Here is a 23,181-nt window from a genome sequence, read left to right as displayed (position 1 = left end):
ATAGCAAGCTTATCAGTGAAAAGAAAATTTAAGACTACAAGGTGTGGTGTGTGATCATTGAACGGCTGGTTGGAAACTAGTTGTGTGCATTTATTCCCCACGATTAACTGCAGAAAAAGTACAAGTAATTCTCGTCTATAATATCATTACCCCTTTTTTACGATAGGTGTATTTGCCAAAATTTGATTGAAGGTGGCAAATAGGTTTTACGTTACGAACGTACACGAAGAAGCGTTTTGTAAATAAAATGGTTAGTAGCGGTTAGCAGGAAATTATTGTCAAATAAGTCTTTGCACTCATCAAATCATATAAATTACATTAAAATTATGATAAATACTTGTGCGTTATTTCTGACTTGGACTCTCGCCGCTCGGAAGAATCAATATGAAAAGGTAGTGCGTACTTTGTTTTAATGATATTTGCATTTTAAACTGATGATTTTTTGCACCATTGCAGCCGCTCAGAAGAGGGCTTATTGTTGCGCATATTGATTTTATATTTGGTGGAACTTGTAGTTCACATTTTCAACACGTAGATGGCAGCGTTTGCAATAACCACGTACACATCAGCCGCGTATTTCTGCCATGAAGCTCAGTAAGTAGCCGGTTTTTATTCCCGAGGTTAATATTATTGCTTTTCCAAATGTAGTTTGCTTCGTGGGATTTAATACCATTTAAAACTTATTTCAAGTAGTGTTTAATTTGAAAGGATTATGGGGTCGTCTGACTTAATTTCGAATCACTTGTTTAGTTGGTTATATCAGTGAAGCCTATGCACCAAATTAGTGATTGTAATTGAAATTTTAGTTTTTATTGCTACAAGTTGTATAATTTTGTTGAATAAATTTATATTCATGAAAAAATATAGACTTAAATGTTCAATTGTGCATATTTTATTTTTATCCGTGTAGATTGTGGATGTCACAGTCGTTATTCTGGTGTGTTAGGAGTGGTGTGCATTTGTTTTTTTCTTCAGGTGCATTTCTTCTTGCTCTGGCGGTTGTGGGGCACGCCGGCTCCACGAACGTATTTTCTTATTTATCTGCGTCGGACAAAGCTCGGCTGAAAAATGTTTTTACAAATGCATTCCAAACGAATGAATTGAATTCTTTATACTATTCAATATCTGGGTATAATATTTTAAAAGAGGCTATACCATCGGTGCAGGTGAGTACATATGTTGCCACGTGTTCTGACTGCAGATAAGTTTTTTCCTCCTACACTCTATTATCACTAGTATGACGTTGGAACCTATTTCTCCTTAGGACAAATGTAAATTCATTATTTCATCCGTCAGTAGCCCGCCGACAGTGGAAGCCGGTTATTATGCAATTGCATCATGGAAAACTTTGGGAACTTGTCAAGGAACATTACCGAAGACACTGGCCAAGGTAAATGGGAAAATGTGATCCTTCTTCACCCAGAGCGTGTTTTGTCTAATATTAATTTTGATTGCAGGTTATGAGGAAGTTAGATAAAGACCTCTCGCATGCAATTGCATGTGTTCTTAGAGCACGTGTGAAGTTATGCGAATAAATTGCTCCCCCTAAATGTGTACAGTAATATATATTCTTTTAACCATTTTTGTATTATTAATTTGAGTGTCGCCAATTGAGTTTGCTTCCGATAACGTCTGTTGAGAGTTGTACGATAAAAGAGTTTATATTGCATTTGTGATTTGCTTTTGCTGGCTATAGCTCCAGAAACTCAATTTGCTGGCACGGATTTGCCACTTTCCGGCATTTGTAGCGAGTCTCGGACGGTGCAGTGTCTCTAGAAATATGTACGGTTATAAATTGTGCTGGGACATCCCAATAAACTAAATGACTTCCTTACTTTACTCCGGATTTACTTAGTTGGCTAATATTCAATTCCTGGACTAGTGTGCATTCGTTCACTGAAACTTAACTTAGAATCAAATCCCCAAAAAGTATTTTCTTTCCTTAAATTTCCTTTCGGCTTTTTGAAATCCAGTGTGGTAAATAGTAAAGAAATAGGTTTAAAAAAGGTATGTAATGGTGGATTACCTTGAGACTTATTTTCCGAAGGAAGAAATCCTCTTTATTGTTTCATATTACTGCATTTTCTCTTATTTATGTAGGTTTGATGTGGAAGGCAGATGTATGCCTTGTTTTGGTACACTTAACTGGCTTGCCCAATCTGCATAAGAGTAAGGGAAAAATTCGTGTGAAAGCCATCACAAAGGCTGATCAAGTAAACTTCATTAATTCTAATGAATTACTCTTATTGTTATTTTGCAAATTAAACCTGTTAACATATAATAGTCCAATCAAAGTAGGAGGTCGTAAAACGTTGTTCCACATTTCTTTAGTTTGGCTCTGTTGTATAAAGGTTCATTTACCCGGTAACGTCCTCGTCTGCCATTCCAAGGGTCGCGGGTTCGATTCCCGCCTGGGTGAGTTTCGCTCCATCTAGGGCTTGGGTGTTTGTAAATGTGACCATTGTTATCGTTGTTATTAGTTCGATGTAAAGGCCAAAATGTGCTGTTTTCGGACTTATACTGAATAAATAAATAAATATTTCTGTTACGGCATTCGGGTTTTTAAAGCTAGTAATGGTGGAATCTTGCTATGATCATGGGTTTCATCAATGTATTTTATTTAACTGGAAAGAAAAAGGAAGTACAAAGAAAGAATGCTATGTTTGTTGCTTTTTGTACTAAACGGTATACTGCCAATATTTTCAATGTAATAATTATTTGTATAGCATGAAGAGTAATATAATGCTTTTACTTCATATGAACAAATAGTGGACAATTATGAATTTTCGAAACTTAATGTCTAAACTTATACTCTGAGAATGGGGAAAACGGCATCCATAGTTATTGGTAACTTAAGTATCTTAAAAACTCTTTGTCGACGGTGCGTTCATTAAAAATGGGAATAATTCCATTAGTTAAAGTTGTAATAGCATGACTTTACATCAGACTATTATAGAGTGCCTGGTGGCAATTTTCAGGTTTTGGATTATCTGGCAACAAATTGTTAATGTAATTAATTCGAGGCTATTTTACTCATTTGTGAAAGTTATCGTATCTTAAGATACCAAATCTTGTTTCCGCAATATTGTTGTGCTTTTAGTGAATATGCCTCTAAATTCCTTATTGTTAAGTAATGTAAAAACTCCATTTTTATTGATAATGTGGGGGACTGGTCAAGTTAAAAAGCTAATATCCACGAGGTTAATTAAGTTTATTGTCTCCTTGTTTCGCACCTTTCCTTTTTTCCTTGTCTAATCATTGTCAATCAATATCTGTTGTCTTTGTGAAATCATTCAACCGCCAGGGTTACTTTGATATCTTGGATGCAAATCTGATTGATTACTTTTGTTTTTAGGTTGCTTCCGATGTTATTTATGATGAAACGTCCTCCATAGTCGACCTGTATTATGCGGTGCATGTCTTGCAGAATCTAAATGAGAAAGTTCCAGATGCGAAGAAGTTGGTGAAGCAGTTGCAAGCTGCTCTTAAAAAGGATGACAGCCTATTGAAGTAAGTTTGGTATTTATGAATCGATGTTTAGTAAGTTTCATTTTGGATGTAATATGAGACTTGGAATACACAGGTCTCTTGGGTCCATGGCTATCTTTAGTAAGTTCCCAAAAACGTTTTCCTACAGTGTTTGGTATCTTTTTTGATGTTCTCTTTATCATGCAGTATGGGATATACCTTTCACATCGCAGCAGCATTGGGCCCTCAAGATGGAAAATTTGCCTTTGAGAGGATTGAAGATGCAATTGTCCAAGCTGATGAGGTTGATGGGAAATTCTTACAATTTGAAGGTGGCTTGAGCATTACAGGTACGTTGTTCTTCCTTTAAATCGGCTAAACTTATTACTTAAGCTTAATTCGGTAATAGGTAATTGTTTGCATTGCATTATGTATCACATTCCGTAAAAGCCCAGGATAATGTACCACTCAATATAGTATCTGTAGAAACAACTTCTGTACTTCTCCTAGTTCTTTGTCAGCATACCATGTGCTAAAACACAGGATACATCATTGTAAATGAATGAAAATTGCCCAAGATCATTGAAACTAGTGGTTCATTGACTCAAACTGACCCTTGGGTTGATTACAGTGTTTGTGGTTTTTTTAAATAATTCTTTCTTTAAATTATTCAGTAGGATGTAGTAGCCTGGGGGTAGGGGTTAATCAGGGGCCCCAGGTTGGATTCCAAGGGTTACCTGTATGCATATCCTTGGAGCTGTTCATTTTTTGAGTGCCCGATCTTCCTGGGAAACCAGAGGTGGCCGAGGGGAAGGAACTGGCCCCCCACTGATCTGAATTTCACATGCTGTTGAGTTACATGAGTGGGTTCCACTCTTGCCTTTCTGGTTGTTGTTCTCTCATTTCACAATGATGAATTATCGAAGATTTAATCCAGAGAATATTGGATTCACACCATTCTTTCCTTTAATTTTTACTTATCACAGCTTAATCTTTTGTTTTTCCATGACAAATGCATTACTTTTGGTTTTTCATGTTGGTATTTTAATGAAAAACACACTATCGTGTGCAGTGTAAGCTCTTGGCTTTTTGTATAGGTTAAACATGTTATCAAACTTCATGATCGTATGCACTCCTAAGCTATTTTATACTTCATTTAAGATTTTCCTCAGAGCATTCACTTAAAGAATAAATTTCGAATATTTTTGCACCTAAACTGTATAATACAGCACATAGACAAGATCATCAGGTCGCCTATCCATCAAAACCAGTAATGTTAAAAGTTTTGTGTGAAAAAATACCAAGTTTATTTATTCACTGATCTTGAATTTTCATGAAGTTGCACCTCAAACCATGAAATTCATTCAGAGCGTTTGTATGCAGAGAAGATGTATATGGAGCATCTGTAGGGAGCTTTAGAGATCTGTATATGTACACACGAAAATACAGCTCCTTAAAGATATCTCCTGGCCAAAGAATAGGGGCTCTAGGTTGCATTTTGCTACCACTCCCATGCATCTACATTATGTTTTTAATTCTATATATAAAAAATAACATCGGCAACTATTCTCTTAACTCTGCCTATCATCATCATTACACCAGAGGCAGGAATGACTTCCATTATGGGAATATAAGAACTAAAGCATTGAAATTAGGACCCAATGAAATGGGCATCAGATTATTTAACAAACTACCCAAAAGTATCAAGGATACACAGGGAACTGCCGTATTCAGGCATAAACTAAAAAGATATCTACAACGCAATATGTTTTACTCGGTTGATGAATATCTCAACAATATTCCCGACCAGTAAGTTCATACTTTTAGTTTCTAGCAATGGTAATGGTCTGATTCATGTTTGTGATCAATGATTTTTCTGAATTTGATATTGTATGTGCATGTTACAGCCGATGTTCATGGGTTTGTACCAAACACTTATGTAACTATGAGCATCTATTCTTTTATGTATCTTAACTGAGCCTGTGTCTTTGCTCCTCATTGACGTGCCTTATATCATGTACATACTTCACCCACCTGGTATTTTTGTATTGTGATCTCTGGGCAAATAAAAAGTAATAATAATAATAATTAACCCCCCCCCCCCTCCAGATTTCAGTGTAAATGGCGTTTCATCGATAGTTACCAAGTAGTGAGTTGAAAAATCTGGTTCAAGTCCCGGTCAAGATATTAATTATTTTTGCACTTTTGATATGCTTGTCATTTTTCAAAATGTTGTTGGTTACTTGTGAAAATAATTATCCCAGAAGTAGTAGGGTTTATATTTTTGACCAACAGAATTTTAAAAATTATCAAAAAGTGTTACAATTTACGATTGACACGTTAAAGCAAAGTTTGAAATGTCCATTTCTCAGCATCTCTTTACTGGTTATAGACTTTAAATTTTCTTTGTGTTGAAATTCATGACATTTACTATCTATAGCTTAATAAAATGAAATTAAGATTATCTTGAATTGTAAAATAAATTTCTTGGTGCTGTCTGTGTATGAGGGGATTATGAGATGGAGTAATTTTAGTTTCGTTATAGTTATCATTCATTATGAGCCGAGTATGATTACTCAAGTTCAGTATTTTGTAATTAAGTAAACAATGCACTTTGCATTCTCAGTTGCAAGATAATATTGCAAATTGGAATGCTTGTATAGTGCTAAATTAAAGTCTCCATGTCGCCTCCTTTTAAATTCATTTTATTTGTGAGTGAATCATGTGGGATACAGGCATCGATGAAGCATCTTTGCCGTTTCAATTTAAGAGTACAAAAAGGTTTTGTTTAGATTTTTTTAAGCCACCCATGATAAGCAGAATGCTAGCACCTCTCCCCTAATAGGAAATAAGAAAAAATTTTTGCACTGTGGGTCCAGAAAATGTTTCTGCCCCCAAAGTGTATTCCATTACATAGCACAGCAATGTCCTGATAGGTATTTATTGGTCTGCTGTGTTTGAGGTATGTTTTGGGTGGACAGAATGACTACATTGCTGCATTACTCGCCTAGAAAGACACCCTGACGCCTCACGCTATGATAAACTTTGCTTCAATGCTGTATACATTCTTCCTTCATTCCGTCCAACATGCCTCTCCCCGTCCTACCCATTCCTCACTTGCCCAACATTCTCCAACTTAGTGCTGTCTTCAGCATTCAATGGCATGTTCAAATGCTCTGAATCAGTTTTCCGGCCTCCTTTGGGTTTTTACACTGGTTGGTTAGATTTCCTATTTTGATTTTCATTTAACTTGTCTACTGTCCTTCTTTACACTCTCACACATGGCACAAGCCTCCAATATATGTCTTGGTCATTTTGTTTGAATGACCAAGTGTGTTTTACAAAATCAATTTCCATATTATGGTTTCCCTATTCTATGCTTGGCATCCTTACTAGGCATCCCTGTCACCAACTCCCCTACTACTCTGACCATCTTGACCCCCAAACACTTTTTACCTAGGGAAGTTCAACCTGCTCTAGTTTATGCCTTCTTTCTTTAATGTTCAACCTAGTCTTCCTCTTTCTTGTACAAATCAACCTTTGTTTTGTTCTCATAGTTTCTCTGCCCATGCGTACGCGCATCTGGGCAGTGTATGTAACCTGAAAAAATCACATCTAAGGACAATGTCCTTAATTCCATCTCAGATGTGTATGCAATCAACTTAAATGTAAGAATTTGTTTATTTTATCATGTAGACGCCATGATAGAATATAGTCTGTTTGGTCTTGAACATCAAGTTGTGTAAACTTGTGTTCTTTGTCATAACTGTAATTGAATGATAGTTTTTTTCGTAATATCATTTGCTGTTGATTTGTAGCCAGGTGTTGTTATCATATTTCAATTGATGTTTTTCTCAATTTTCAGCATTGATAATTGGTGGTACATACAAGCTTTCAGATGTGATGGGAAAAGCTCCTCCAATCAATAATGTACAGGCTGTGAAATTTGCCAATTACTTCCTCAGTCGTAAATCTGTTCAGTTACCCAAGGGTGCTTACCATCTTCTTCAAGTACTGAAAGTTTTTACTGATAATAAGGTAAGTTTCATTGGATTCTCTCTGCTTATTTTTTGAGCCTTAGTTAAGAATTAAGGTTTAAACAAAATTCAAAATTTTTGTTTCTTTGAAATTAGGTAAAAATGACAACTAAATCACAAGATTCAATTCTTTGAGTTTTTCTTGGTGTACAATTGGAATATTTTGTTTAAATCACTACATATCTTTTTCAATAAATGGATATCAGATTCGAAATGATCATTTTGGGATATTTTATTAGCAAATGTAGCAATATTCTGTACTCTTTGCAGTTCCACATCCCTGCCTGTGTAACGATGGCTGGCGGTCGTTCCTTAACTCCAGAAAATCCACTCGTCTCAGTGCGTGTGTCGGATGTGTTTGGGCGTGTTCTTCCTACGTTGGAAGGGAGATTGCCAATTGTGACGGCCGATTCTGCCATCAGGCTCGTTGGGCCCACCCAAGACATCGGATCTGCAGTGACTGTGCTCTCAGGGAAGCCTTTAATCCCCGTCACCTCTGATAAGTGAGTGTCACCTGTTTTAATTTCATAATTTTACTAACTTAATAAGACACATTTTGTTGAGTTAAAACATGAGGCTTATATTCGAAAGTGTTTGACATGGGGGTATCAATAATGAAATCATTTAACTGCTGTAAACCACTTTTTTCCCCGTAATAAATTGGAGGCAAGCTACCAAATTTGGCTGTTAGGGCAAGGGAATATGATTTGGCAAATTCAAAGAAATGCGAGAGAGTGACTCAGTTATCCTTTTGTTGAAACTTTGGGGTTCAATTTCAGGTCAAGGTAATTAATTTCTACGCTGAAATTTCCGCATTCAAAGAAATGAGGGACCAGAGTACAACCGTGCGATAAATGGGTGGAATCATCCTCCAGTTTGTCCAGTTGCTGTGTTTAGTGACTTTCAATCACTCGATATGCAAATATGTTGTTTAGACAGTTAATAATTACGGTAAACTAGCATGAGTGCATGGGAAATCAAAAAACACAGATAACTGAATCATGTGGAAAATATGGTCATATATATATATATATATTTATGTATGGTGACTTTTTTTCATTCTGTGTGATAAATTCGTGATTTTTTAGCAATGGAAATGGCATTGTTTTCTTTTCTGTTCGGCCATTTTATAAGGGAAGAGTTATACAGTATAGTTAAAACAACTAAACCATTAAGTGGCTAATGCAGCGTATTTTCCTCAGAAAGCTAAACCAAGCACGTAGCCATGGAAAAAACAAGGATTGGTGAAGGGTGAATATTAACAATTGATTGCTGATACAGATTTATATTTGTCTAGTGATACCAATTAAAATACTACAGTAAAAATATTTAATAACTTATTTTTTGCTTAGTTAAACTGTACTTTCTCATCCTAAAGGAGGATATGAAACTTTGTGGACTATTGAATGCAAGGGAAATGATAGTGGGTAAGTATGGCCCACACAACATTGTATAAAATAAAAAAAACTTTTTTTTTTTTGATTTTGTGGCATTAAAAACTTATGAGAAAGCACAGGTATTTCAGATGCATTTATAAGAAAGTATGTTGAAGTTTCAAAGCATAAATTATCATTAAGATAGTGATTTTATTAAGAATTTGAGGTGCTGGGAAGAGAGTTACATGGATAATCTGCCAAATGGAAAGTCAACAGTTAACTGTAATTTAATGCATAATTTAATATATTGCCTTTCAGTTCTTTCCATATCCTTATGAAGGAATGGATTCTTAAAGTGCATCTCGGGCATTACCTTAGTTCAAGAAATGAAGGCCTATTTGCTCGTATCTCTTGCTCTCTATGCCTTTTGTGTTGGAATAGTTTACAAGTTAGAACAGCCAAAGCATTGTCATTATGTTTTATTCATGTTTTCATTTACTGCTCAGGATAATCATAGTTCATATTTATATTTTCATTGTGTGATTAAGTCAGTGATGTGCCATGAATGTTAAAACTTAAATGGTTGTAGCTCAATTTTTTGCTTGTATTTGTGTATACCTCGTTTTGGGAATTATTTTGCAGGTAAAAATTTTTTAAGTATTTAAGTCCCCAATTGACACGGGTAAAACTTTTGCAAGTTGGAAATCATTATCTAGTGAAGCCGCTTTACTGCCATTTCACCTTGGCTGTTGGCATCAAGCCCACAATTTATAAAGGGTCATCCATGAAACCATCATGAATGACCATATTATTATTTTTATCATTTGGATTGTCCTTGGTGATGGAGAGCAACATTGGTCATCCATGTCAAATTTAATAATGGTGAACAAATTACTAAAAGCAATGCCATGGAAGCAGTCTTTTTGAGTTCACTCGCGCAATTCAATCTCTACTTGCACTTACATGTATGCATTTAAATTTTAGCACGCTAAGGTCCTGCCCACATGAGATTGGTGTGACAATAATTTAAAACTTATATTCGTTGCTGAATGCTCTTGGCTTGGAAAAAATTCTAAAATGCCAAAATGGCTTAGATATTGGGAGTAAAATGTGTAACTGCTTGATTAACATTTCTTTACATCGTACTCTTACGGATAAAATTCACCGCGTTGAAGGTGCAATTGTATGGTAAATTCTTCTTAAGCCAAGTTGTGAGAAATGAAGGGATCTATTAGCCCAGTAACATTGCAATAGAAAGCATTGAACTGAAGCTCAGGTCAACTAGTTGGTTCTGAGTGGATGCTAGTTTCCCAATATTTTGCTCCAGTGCTCCCAACATGTGCTGGCAGTTATACGGTTGGGATAAAGCAAATTTTTCAGAAGAAATTTGAATGGTTCAGTATATAAGTTGAATTGGCAATTTCTCTGATACATTTTCAGCACGTTCTAGGTTGCTTGTTATGCTTGTAAAAAGTGCACATGCAATACGGATTGTGTTAGCAAAATGTCTTTTAGTGTTTACTGATAATAGCGTAGGTGTTGTAATTTTGTTTCAAGGTAAGCTTTTATTGCATTGGCATCTCATGAATGTGTATTAATGAGTGTTCATTTTATTTTGTGCAGGACTTTGTATGAGATTAACTTATTGAAGGAAGGCAGTGGTGTGGAAAGGGGCTTTTATGAGCTAGTAGTATCAGTTGGGGGTACGGTTGATCCAAGGCTAGTTGGTCTATCTGGAGCTCACCTACCAATTAAAGTATTAGGTCCAGTGTCCCTGGAGGCAGCAGAGATCGGCACGGCTGATGCCGACCAAACAACTGCACCAAAGCTGATCAAGTAAGTAATTTTAGAATGGATACTGGTTTGATTTTGTTACTACTCGTCTAAGAGCCGCTTTTATATTTTCCGCACCCTGTGTTGGTTTTCCAGGCATTTAGGAGGCAGTTGTCCTACTGCATTAATTCAATTTAAACTGGAACAGGATGTCTATTTTGTCGGAAAACATCCAATGTGATTTCATTATATCATGGGGGATCAACAATGACCTAAGATGCTTTAAATCAAATTTTATAAAAATTGGTTTCAAGCATTTTTCATCAAACGGATTTGTTAGAATTCGGTTGTATGGAAGAAGGAGGTTTAAAAGCTGTTCAGTAATGAAAGATTTCTCTTCTGTCATCCTCTGTTCTACACAAAGGATTGTTACAGTTATGGGAAAAATACTTTATTTCATTTCAATTTCTCATAAGTTAAATAAGTTTGAAATTATTTGTCATGAGGATTGGGATGGTGCGGTGGCTAATATACTGGCTTCCCACCCTGAAGGCCTGACTTAGAATCCTGGAGACGGCAGATATTTTTCAGTGTTATCCCTACCCCTACTCGAGTTGCTTTGTGAGGAGCACTTTGAGTGAGTACGCCATCTGTTAGATGGGACCCCTTAGCCCCTTTCGTTTAGAGTAGGCTGATTCTCTCTCCACCCTTCCATCTTTTCCTGTCCATCCCTAATGGTGCAAATGACCTCAGCTGTCGGTTGCCTCCCCTAAATACTACTATTATTCACACATATAAAACAACTACTATTTGTCTTATTTCGACTAATTATTTTTTTCTTCAGTATTTCACCTTTGAAAATCCCTCCTCATACCTAATTTGGTAATGGCTTCATTTAGAAAACATTTTGTAGTTTATTTTGTCTCAAGCATCTCCGATGTTATGGATCAAGTCCCTGATGTGCCCTTTCTGAACTACACATAGTTCAAGTAATTGGGTGTTAAATTTTAAAAAGAGTATGCAAGTTTAATATAGTGGAAATAAAAACGAATCTTTGGAAGAGTTAATCAGCGATAACGTATTTCTTAAAATTGATAGTGTTCAATGAAAAGTACTAATGGAATTTCACTTAAATTGTCATTGATAATTTCGATCAAGAATATGATTTCACTTGTGCAATTCATATGATGTTGGTAGCATTGTTTTAGTTTTCTTAATGGTTTCATAATTCAACTCTGTCTCAAGGTGCCAGCATCCCAACAAATTGGCTGCCATTGTGGAGGCTGACAGACACCAGAAGTTAATGCTGCGTTTCACTCTGAAAGACCTTCACTCGAAAAAGATCTCTCTGGCTCATCAAGCATTTGTTCGCTTGACCAATTTGAAAACTTCTCAGGAAATTGTGTTTGTTGCGGAGCCAGATCAGAGCAAGGTGTATCGTTTTGATATGGTAAGGACAACTCTTGCTTATTGGAATTGGAAGTGATTTTTGTGCCCCTTGAGGACTTGGAGTGTGAATGATTTTTGAGTTGCTGCCAACCTCTTGGTTTGGTTCAATGGTTGCAAGTCATCCTAAATAGTAACCGGGCTTTCTCACTGGCTAGCTCTTAAGTTTAATGTTCTGTGGCATATTTACTGACTTAAATAAATTGCAAAAAATGTTTACGATATGCTGTGCTTGCACTAGTCTGAAGGGAATGCAATAGAGTGGGCCATAATTATTTAATTTCATAATGAAAAAAACTTTTTTTAGGATAATTGAATCAATCTGGAGGTAATTGGCAATCGTTTGTAAGTAATCAAAGAACAATAAGCACACACAACCAGAATACAAATTGCAAAAAGTTCTTTTGGTTTCTCAAATATTAGTTTCATGTTAATCTAATGCTGGAAGTAGTCCGGAGCATGACAACAGATACCCATTTTAGTACCCATTGATGGGTACTAAGATCCAAGCACAAATTTTCACATCAGGACTTCATGCACTTGCAAATCTCATCTACATGTATAGTATTGTAACTTGAGATTTTGTTAAAAGTGCTAAAGTGAGTTCCCCATGTCGCCTCCTTTTAAAACCTGTTTTATTTGTGAGTGAATCATGTGGGATACATTGGTTTTTGATTCAGATTAGATGGGAGATGATTGTTTAAAAATATGAAATATCTAGAATACTGAGAGAGCACCTCTCTTCATTTTCTAGTGGTAGTGTGCCTAGTGTTTTACTTCCGAGAAAATTGTAGCTATGATCAGCTGAGGTTGGAAGGTATAGTACAAGTGACATTTCTTGTATAAGTAATTCAAGTTTTTGGTATGTTTGCACTGAGCCGTTGAATGTTCCAAATAGATGATGTTGCGATAAGATTGGTTTGAAAGTGTTGCTGGCTGATCCAACACTCAAATGTCCCTTCTTTCAAGGATACCATCACATCTCATTCGACTGTACCTTGACTTGGATTAAATCCTTTTCATTGGTATCTTAATTGAGAGGACATACTGAAATCAGATCTCCTACTGGACTCCAGATAATTAATAGCATGTATCCCGAACTTTCCAGGATCTATGCCACTGCTTTTATTGTAATTCAGCCTCTACTTTTGGCAATGTTAAAAAAATTGCATTCTTGGAGATAATTTTTTTTATTTCTACACAGAAATATTGCCCAACTATTTCAATTTACCCTTATGGTTTTTTATTGGTTAATGCCTACAGTAATGGATATTTTATCCTTTAGCAAAACCTTAGGCCATCAACGCAGTGTTTAGCAAACTGGGAATTCCACCCTTTTGGGAAACTCTGGAATTAAGCAGATGTCTGGAAGAATTTCCAGTTGAAAGTGAATGCAGGAAGGTTCCCTTCACTTGCCGTTTTGGGTTTTCTGCCTGAGAGATACTGTTAGACTACTAACTTCTACGAGGCATCTCTTTTGGGACCTCTGTTGTGAGACGCTGAATTAAGATTGTTGAATTCATTGCTGAATTAAGTGGGTCATGCCTTAAAATGAGTCATTTTTTAGGATATCATGAATGTATTCTTGCGTGTGACTTTTGTTTTTTCTAATTCAATTATTTTGATCTATTTATTATCATCTAAAATTGAAGTGGTATTTGAGCTAATTACTGGTTGTGAAGAATCACACTCAAGGGGATAATCATTGATTTTTGTATTTGTGACAGGATGTCAGTGGAAGAGCAGGGGATTTCAACCACCTCTCGGGCAAATATTCCTTGGATCTTGTGATCGGAGATGCTACAATTTCCAATGCCATTTCCTGGCCTGTTGCGGATGTGCTGCTCAAATTTTCAGATTCCCAAGTTGTAGAGCAGCCCAAAGAAGCAACACCAAGTCCATACCTTCCTAAACCTGAAATTCAGGTAAGGTTAAGAATTGTTTTGTGTGAATTAAATTAATGCATGAACACCTTGGTGGTCAATTCGGCAATTTTATGCCATATAATTCTTATACACAATTCCTTTTTTGATAGCATTATTAAAAAAATGTTAGACTGCTATTTTATGAGAGATATTTTTAATTTGTTGTAATTATCACATGACAAAGTTGTTGTGAGAATAATTATGTTGCCTCCATTATTCTTATCAAATTATTCTTGGAATTATCCAATGCTCGTTGGGATTAGGACTTCACCATGACCTAATCACCTCCAAATCATTGGTAAATTAATTATTCATTTACTCACTTTTGCTCAGGTTTGTTCCATGAAGCAAGCCTGTGTGGGTATGAACACATGAGTAACTTGTTACTGATTTAAGGTTTGTGTACACGTAATGAAATCCATAGTGCCGGCCTCGGTGGCAGCGGGGTAACGTCCTCGCGTACCAACCCAAAGGTCGCGGGTTCGATTCCCGCCTAGGTGGATTTCCCTCCATCTAGGGCTTGGTTGTATGTGATTGTCTTCAATATAATGTCTGTAATGTAGGGTTAGGTGGAAGAAGGGACTATTAGTCCCAACCTCGCCCAATTAAGTCGATAAATAATAAGATAGTGCTATGTGATCTCAATTTTACATGATCCAATTCATGCTTGTTTTATGTTCTATGGTGGCCTCTGCATATAAAACCCATTTTATCTTAATCCCTTAATTGAGCAGTCCATAGTATGATGTAGGCTTTGAAAATAATTTTCAAATTCCAAAAGCAGTTCTTTATTTTGACCTGTAATTTAAAAATTGCAAGGTTTCCCTGCTTGTGTTGTACCCGTAATTCTATCTTAGATGCATTTGCAGGGACATTTTTTTTGCAGTTTTTTGTATCCATATAATATTTTGTGGTTATCATTGCCTGGTGCTTTGTCTCCACATCTTTTATAAATGTTTCATTATTATTTACTTAATGCTTAAATTTTTGCCAGCAAACATACTGAACAAAGAAAACCCCAAAAGGTATTGACAAACTCGTGGAGAAAAATTGTTTTTCTTATGTATCATTTATAAATTTTGTGAATTTGAACATCACTACTTCTAATGGAATCAAAAAACATTGTTACTTTGGCTGACTGTAGTTGAAACTTAGGTTTAGCCTGAGCTGTTTCAATTAATTCACTTTTTTTCATACCCAATGACATATTCCAAATGCTAATTAAGTGTACAAAATACCAATTGGAGGTACTCAATATTGTTTCAATTGTAGTTCTCTTGAGCGTGGTTAGTTGTGCCGTCGCCCTGCGAATATTTTGTAATTAAGAAAATCATTTTCTCTAGCATTTGTTCCGGGAACCTGAGAAACGGCCTCCAGTGATGGTGTCCAATCTCTTCACTGGATTAGTCTGCCTGCCTCTCCTCATTCTCTTTGGTTTGGTATGTTTTCATCTGAGTTTTTCTAAATTTGATAGCCTGGCATGCAATCATTCATTTTGTGTTACTGACTAGGTGACCTCTCGTGTGTTTCTAGGAAAGTTGATCTAAATGCCTAAGTAAATCAAACATTAATGAAATTGTAAGAAAAATGATGTTTTTTTAAGTGAGGAATTGGATAGTTGATTTGGAAATTCTGTTTGCGAACAATATTATTTTTACATCTGAGAGATCACTTGATGCTTCGCTAGAGACTGTGGTAAATGTCAGTGTGGTCCAAAACCAAGGCTATTACAGAACCTGCACTTCACTGAATACTAATGAAAACCTTTTCGCAAAAGAGGAATGGTTTTCTAAATACTATCTCGTTGTCACTGGATTATTTGTTGAATCTAGTAAAATTTGTGATTCATATTGATTAACCCAAGTGAAGTTTTTGGCATTCATTAAGGAATGAGATGTAATATATAAGGCTTTTATTTAATTATCCATTTATGACCAGTTGTTGAGGTACATTTTGTTTGGACACACAGGCTAACCTCTTTGCTTTTTATAATTGCAGTGGCTGAAGCTTGGAATAAACATATCAGCGTTTCCCTTGTCGTTGAGTGCAATTGGATTCCATGTTGGATTAGGGGGTAACACTTTTTCTCTCTTTCATCTGCATGCTTGTGTAATGAATGATGTTGGTTAAACTTTCGTTCTCCTGATAAATACTGGGATGATATTACTTTTCTGATTTTTATTGCAAGTTTGATGAAAATTTATCATTATTATTGATCATTAGTTAATGTAGCCCCTTATTTTTCAGGTATATTTGCCCTGTTTGGAGTATTCTGGTTGCAGCTAAATATGTTCCAGACATTGAAGTACTTGCTGGGAGTGGGTGTCGTAACATTCCTTTGTGGGAACAAAATGTTGTCTAAAATAGCGAGCGAAAGAAAGCATTGAATTATTGTATTGGATTTTTTTGTTTTCCATGAAAATGTTTTGAATGTTGGATGTCTTTGAAATAAGAAATTTTTTTAAGTTATCAATGGTCATTTAATGTTTAATCTAAGCCTCTTTTTTTTAAATTTGCATTCATACTTCCTCTGCCACTGTGTTAAAACTTTGTGTAATGAGCTGAATTTTGTACTGACAGTGGAAGTACACAAATCAACAGTGATGAAGTTAAACATGTATCAGGAAACCCATGTCACTCTCCCGTGCCCATAACCAATTAATTTGGGAATCCCAAGTGTCTATAAACTATTGTGTGCATTTCATATTTTTTCACAAAGTCCCATCATCATTGGTTATTTTTATATTGCAATTATTATTCATATCGGAGGACAATTTTCACCCTGCTTTGGGACTGTGCAGAGAAGATGGCTTCTGGAATACTTAGCTTTCATTCCAGTCTACTCTAAGTGCACTATAAATAAGGGTCTGCGGGTTCCTAATGCATTATCTAGTACCTGCATCATTGGTTTGATCCCTTGGAAATTATTTTACATCGCTCAGGTAGTGGAAAATCAATTCCCCCAATTGTACCAGCAAACCATTTATTTATCACCTTTTTTATTTGGGTGAAATTGAGACTTTCTATTCCCTTCTGCTGCTGATCCCTGAACATAGCATGGAAGTTCACAACCACCCAAGCTCGAGGTGGAGGAAAACCAACCTAGTTGGGGTTCAAACCTACGACCTTTTGCATGGCAAGTGGGAACGTTATCCCACCATGGCAAACCATTGAAAGGTGTGACAGTGAAATTGTTAGTCTATTGAATGTTCCTTGTGTTTGACTGAAGCTCGATATAACCTTCGAACATTTTAAATTTGTAATAGTAGGGATACTTCACAATGTGATCCTAGACGATAGCAGAATCATGCTGTGGCTAATTTGAACCACGGCCAATAAATGCCCTTACAAGGAAAGGTCAGTGATGCTAGCATTGTTGATACCTGCAGTTGGGGCGTCAGGACTAGAGACAATAAATATCACTTAATAGCTGACACATTAAGGATTATCGATTTCCTGGCTCTACCTTAAGATTTAACTGACATTGGTGACCTTTGCAGGAGCAATTTACATTCTCCAGCAAACGCAGCTCTGGGGTTATCAGAACACATGCACTTAATCTTTTCAAAGTCATGGTCCATGCTAAGGAAATATTAATTAGTCCATACATATATTTTTGTGGCGATGTATGATTTCTGCGTAAACCCCTTGGCAAAGGCCATGGCCAACATTACAGTTTAATTGTCAGTTTGCATCCCGTATAATCATGCATTACTACACATTTTTGAGAGTGATGGGAAACTCTAGGGAGATACATTGATCAACATGTATGAGGGAGGATGGAAAAAGAGAAGAGGAGATGGTTTGTGGGAGCGGTTGATGAGTGTGGAAAGCAATATGAAATTGAATGGCATACATGGTGGAAGTTGAATACTACATCCATTTTGATGTGGGAAGAATATTTGGTAATGATTTCTGGTCTCCTAAATTTTCTTGCGTCATGTCCAGAATACAATGGTGAGGTGATAGATACATGTTGCACCAATGAAATGAATATCGTCAATGAAATTGGTCTTTCGTCAGCTCTACACGTTAAACATGGGATTGGGCTTAGGAGGCAGCTGCCCATCTGCACTTGTCATGGCGTACAGTGACTCTTTTATGCATTTCAGCTCATTTGTGTAATTTTCAAGTTGGACATTAAGGGGAAAGGATTTCAAATTATTGGTTAATTCTTCTAAATATTTAGACTCCATCCCATGGAAAGCATAGTTCTTGCAAGTCAGGGCCATGCAGAAATCCAGATGTCATCAACTTGGATGGAACTAAATGGACAGTGATGTCGTAGTATTTCATGGCATGCTTTCCTTCCAATTTGAGTTGACTCAGTTGCTGTTTGATGCCAAATATCTTCTCAAAATTCCTGGCGTTGAATGAGAGGAAATTAATCACACCTGTCAGTAACCTTGAATAGAAGATAAATAAGGTATCTCCTGCATAACTTGTGTGTGTGGAATCACAAAGTTACTTATTTCAATATTAATAGGATTTGTAGAAAAAAACCAGTGTGATATCACTTCCAAGACCAATGGATTGTACTTCAATTACGAGGCAATTTTGAACTACACTTAATAAAACCAGACTGGAATGATGTACAAGGATCATTAGATAGACAAGCACAAACAGAAAATCATCCATTGGTTTGGGAAATAATTTTTGCAATCAATACAACTAGAGAAGAAATAAAATCCATCGGATAATTCACGGGCAGAATTTGATCCCATTACCTGCAGCAAGTGTCATGCATAACGCTCTGAAGAAGAGCACCCTGATCAAAAATTGTAATTAACGTCTAAATGAATATTCCTAAGCTCTTAACAGGTTTAATGGAATGAAAGCATAGAACTTGAGGTACCTTTCTTGAGTGGATATATGCAGAATCAGGAAACTCATCTTGCCAATCAGCTGATCACACGAGAGCATCAAATCACATTCTTCTTTCCACTCCAAAGCATGCCTCTTTCATTTGGTAACATGCATTGTTTTCTTCAACTGCCAGGTGAAAGTGATCATGGGTACTCTAAATTCAACGACAGGCATCAAGCAAAGGGATCCAGAAGTAAGCTATTGAGCATTCCCCTTGCAGGTAGCCAATTGTAACACCCATTTAATCTATCCATTTCAGCATCTTCACCTTCCCCCCTCACGTAGGTCACCAGGCATAAAGGTGGCAAGATTGGAATGTAAAAAATAAATATATTCATTTCTAAAATTTTATTATTTCCTTTGTTATTATTATCATAGCAGTAACGTCAGCGATTTAATGAAGGTATTTAGAAAATTAACATGCATTTGGTTACACTCACTATTATTGTAAACAAGTTTGCTTATTTCACACGTCAGAGGGGTTACTAGTAATTAGAAGTAGGAGTAATAGCTATATTCTGTGACTCAGGAAGGAATATTCTGCTTTGGTTGTAAATTTTTTATTGTAATTTGTTATAAATACAGGGGTAGGCTCATTAATTTTTTGTCTGCTATTGTCATTATCTCAGTACCTGCTGTAGTCCATACTTAGTACGCTGCATTTATTAAAGACATTTTACAGCTATCTAATGGATATCCGGAAGGGTATTAATAAGGGGTTTGTTTACATAGTTTTTATCAGCGTGAGCATTTTTGCAATATTTAGTTGGTATCAACTTCAACTGGTCAACAAATTAACCAGATCACTGTTACAACCATTGGTGGAGTCATGGAGTTTAGTTTACTGAAAGCTGGAGTATTAACCCCATCCAAGAAAGCACCAATGTTTTCAGATGAGGAAATAATGCCAGGCAGGAAATGGATATCCATTGCACTCGGCAAGATTCACTGCAATCGCCATCAGGTGAACTGAAAAAAGCCAAATTGTTGCGTCTGAAAGTTTGAATGAAGAACACCTTATGCCACATCATCTTATTTTAATTCAAATGCTGTAAATTTTAGCTTTCGCCTTGATTCTTGCAAGGTAAATAAACTTGAGGTTCAATGGGCTGCGATTCTTTAATTTAGAGACGGCCTAATGCATACCCAAAATATATCCTTAAAAATGTATTCCGGCATTTAATATCGAAGAAAACGTATTGAGATTATGAATGGAGCACTTAATTGCATTCGGGGTAGGGAGAGAAATTGACAAATGGAAATAAGAATTAACGAAATAAATAGAACAACAAAGTCAATAGAGGAAATTGAAAGAAATTTACGAGTACCTGGGAACTTGAAAGATATCCTCTGTACCTCCAAGTCATACCTCTCTCAAGAAGAGGCCTTCCATTGACAACGGTTGATGTCTCTCTGCCTGAAAGTAATCCCTCGCTACAGATATTGTCCCGACGTTGCCTCGATGAAGTATATCCATGCAATGGGCAAGGAATGGCTCTTTGGACGGAGTAGAACTGCCGAGGCAGTTGAAAGATTTTATCATCGGGTTGGCCGAGCGTCAGCAGGAGAGGCGGCTGGAAAAACGAAGAGGAACGGCGGAAGTCTCTTCGGTTAACGAGGGGAAATAAGGATGACCTTTAATGTACACGGAACGCAATCGTCTGAAAATGCGCTAATAATTTAAATTTAAAGAGAGATACAAGGGTAGGCTGAAAAGTAATGCACGCATGCTTGTACAGCGCGAACAAAATCAAATAGCAAGATCGGGCAAAAGGTAAGTTAAATTACAACTCTTGAGTTTCAAATATTTATTTTTCAACATAGTCATTGTTAGGGCTAACACATTTCTCTCTACGTGTAACAATTTTTTTCATTCCGTCACTAAAAACACTCTTCCACCTTTTCTCGAATCCAGGGCTTGACAGCTGACTTCACCTCATCTTCCGAGGTGTAATGATTACCCCTGAGGCGTCTCTTTTGTTGAGGAAAAAAATCGGGGGAATAAGGATGGTGTGGAATCGGTTCAAAGTTCAGGTTCCGTAGTCTCCCAAGTTGCGCGCGAGAAGTGTGGACGAGCGTTGTCATGTTGCAAGATTATTGGCGCCAGGCTTTCTTTAAAATGACAAACTCGACGTCGCGGGTATTTTAGAGTGTATATACTGAGAAGAATTTACCGTTGCCGGTCTTTCCAGGAAATCGGTCACATTAACTCATCAACTTGTTGCTCTCAACTCACACAAATTGTTTCATCAAAAATCATGGCTTTTTCAGGCTCGCAACCACGAAATTTTATTACCCATCGATTTACCGTAGACCTATCAACAGCATCGTCACCATAAACAGCCTTTAAACAATTATGAATCTCAGTAGGAGTCAATTTTTTAGCAGTTAAAAATTCGATAACATCACGCTGTTTAACTTTAGGTTGACAAAGCACTAGAACACGTCTCCATACCTCCACTTCTCAAAATACACTGAATGAATGTAACGACCCCAAACCTGCGCATGCGTGTTGAGGGGAGATGTTACTTCCACATGTCACCAGGGGTGCTTCTATAGGTCATTTTGTTTGTGGTCTACAAGCATGTGTGCATTATTTTTCAGCCTATCCTCGTATTTTCAAACGCACATTCATCTGAACCAGTGGCGAAGTGGAGAGGGGAATTAACCGGGCCCCTCGGACCTCGCCTCCAAGCCTCAGCGAAGGGAGTCAAGCCTGAGGGATTGTGTTTGGAAAACAATACGGTTAGCACTCAGCCGTGAGGAATTCCCTGGGCGGAGAGATTACTCGCGGAAGGTTTTTTAAGTAGCTCTCGGCTCGCACGGCGAGCAGGGTGTTCGGGACGTTGAGCCTTCGTTTGAAAACTAGGAAGAGTGTGGTCATTTGCGCTAATCGCATAGCCCAAGGGCTTGTCTTGCGTCCTCCCAAGCATCGAGGACACGAGCTGCAATTCAACTGACGACCAAGTATTTTGTTTTCCTCATTCATGTGGAAACTGACACGATATCTTCTCCCTTTTAAGTCACCATTTATCCAGAGTGGTTACATTTTTTGACTCTATTTCATTAAAACAATGTCTCCTCTGGTGATGTTCACCGAGGACAACGGCGTAAAAGCAAAAAAGAGATCCCGCCTTTATGGTACACACACGTATTAGGGACATACAATGTGGAACTCGGCGGTGAACAAAGGAAGGAATGGGAGCGAGATTGGGGAAACTGTTTAGGGATGACTGCGAAGATAAAACTATTGCTCACAATATAGAACTAGAAACAGTTTCTTCATTTTCCAACAAGCCACAGAAATCAACTCGTATGTTGGTTTGATAGGTTAGGGTAGAGCTCCTCTGATTCTATTCAGACATGCGAAACTCAAACATCAGGACAGGAGGGAGCAGTTCCTTTCCCCTTGCCGAACGTAGTTTTCCAGGAAGATCTGGTTCCTAGAAAATCACTCAGCTTGGGTGAAGCTTTAGGGCGCTAAAACTGGTCCACCAGACCCTAATGAATACTTCAGGCAAAATGCTTTAGTCATCGTTTTGCTAACACCTAGTATACAAATCACAACAGGGATAGGTACGTGTAAAATACCGGGGTTTCAAGGTGCTATCAGTTAGGTTAAATTATTGTTAGACACAGGTTGAGGAACAGCGTAATCAATTCGCCCTATTTCCTGGAAGCGAATGCGGATTCAGATTCTGAAGTGTTCCGTCCAATTGAATCAAAATGGAAGACGGACGAGGAATTGAAATGGAGATATTTAAACCCGAATCGAAGTAATGGAGTACCGGAAGAGACTGCCGGAAAATTCCTGAGCGAGGGTAGAGCACTGAGAGGGCATTTACCGTACGGCAGGTCGAAAAAATCGCTTTGTTTTTTATTCGAAACTGCTTTCGCAGTTGCGTGCCAAATTTGGGATTTTCCATCAAAATATCGCGTGCAAAATTTGGCGAAGATCGATCAACTCCTTCATATGTGTATCTGTTTCACGACGGTCAACATGGAAGTATCCACATTCACAATCCTTCTTGAAACAAAAAAATAAATGTTCTGCGGCAAGAAGAAGAGAAGTCTTCCTCGACTGAACTCACGTTTCCTAGAACATCAAGTTTGCCACGTACAACATTTTCTTTCAATTATATCGGTACTCACTTTTCTGCACATGTTGTGCCAATCAAATAATATTGAATGTGAGCGTCCAGTAATGTTTTCGGCATATTTAATCGGAGTTTCACGGAGAAAAAAATGAACATCGTCGCAAAAATATGGCACAATGAAAGATTACCATTA

The 23,181-nt window shown here is 37.1% G+C and overlaps 1 protein-coding gene across 1 annotated transcript; it reads left to right on the top strand.

Annotated features, from left to right (window-relative positions):
• Positions 1-508: 508 nt before the first annotated feature.
• Positions 509-16,494, top strand: OstDelta (oligosaccharide transferase delta subunit). Its single transcript, XM_071585930.1, has 13 exons — positions 509-594; positions 976-1,166; positions 1,265-1,390; positions 3,356-3,510; positions 3,676-3,818; positions 7,334-7,506; positions 7,776-8,008; positions 10,505-10,717; positions 11,900-12,104; positions 13,828-14,025; positions 15,369-15,464; positions 16,024-16,099; positions 16,273-16,494. Exons 1-13 carry the CDS (start codon positions 585-587, stop codon positions 16,410-16,412), a joined length of 1,959 nt encoding a protein of 652 aa, XP_071442031.1. The 5' UTR covers positions 509-584; the 3' UTR covers positions 16,413-16,494.
• The last annotated feature ends 6,687 nt before the right edge of the window (positions 16,495-23,181 follow it).

Source organism: Hetaerina americana, unplaced genomic scaffold (assembly GCF_022747635.1).
Source record: "Hetaerina americana unplaced genomic scaffold, ioHetAmer1.1.p SCAF_2, whole genome shotgun sequence".
Taxonomy (NCBI): domain Eukaryota; kingdom Metazoa; phylum Arthropoda; class Insecta; order Odonata; family Calopterygidae; genus Hetaerina; species Hetaerina americana.
The sequence above is the reverse complement of the archived record's forward strand: the minus strand, read 5'-3'. Positions and strand labels throughout refer to the sequence as shown.

Coding starts and splice junctions, on each gene's coding strand:
- OstDelta (XM_071585930.1), top strand. Junction 10,718..11,899: donor ACTGCACCAAAGCTGATCAA/GTAAGTAATTTT, acceptor CTCTGTCTCAAG/GTGCCAGCATCCCAACAAAT. Junction 14,026..15,368: donor TTCCTAAACCTGAAATTCAG/GTAAGGTTAAGA, acceptor CATTTTCTCTAG/CATTTGTTCCGGGAACCTGA.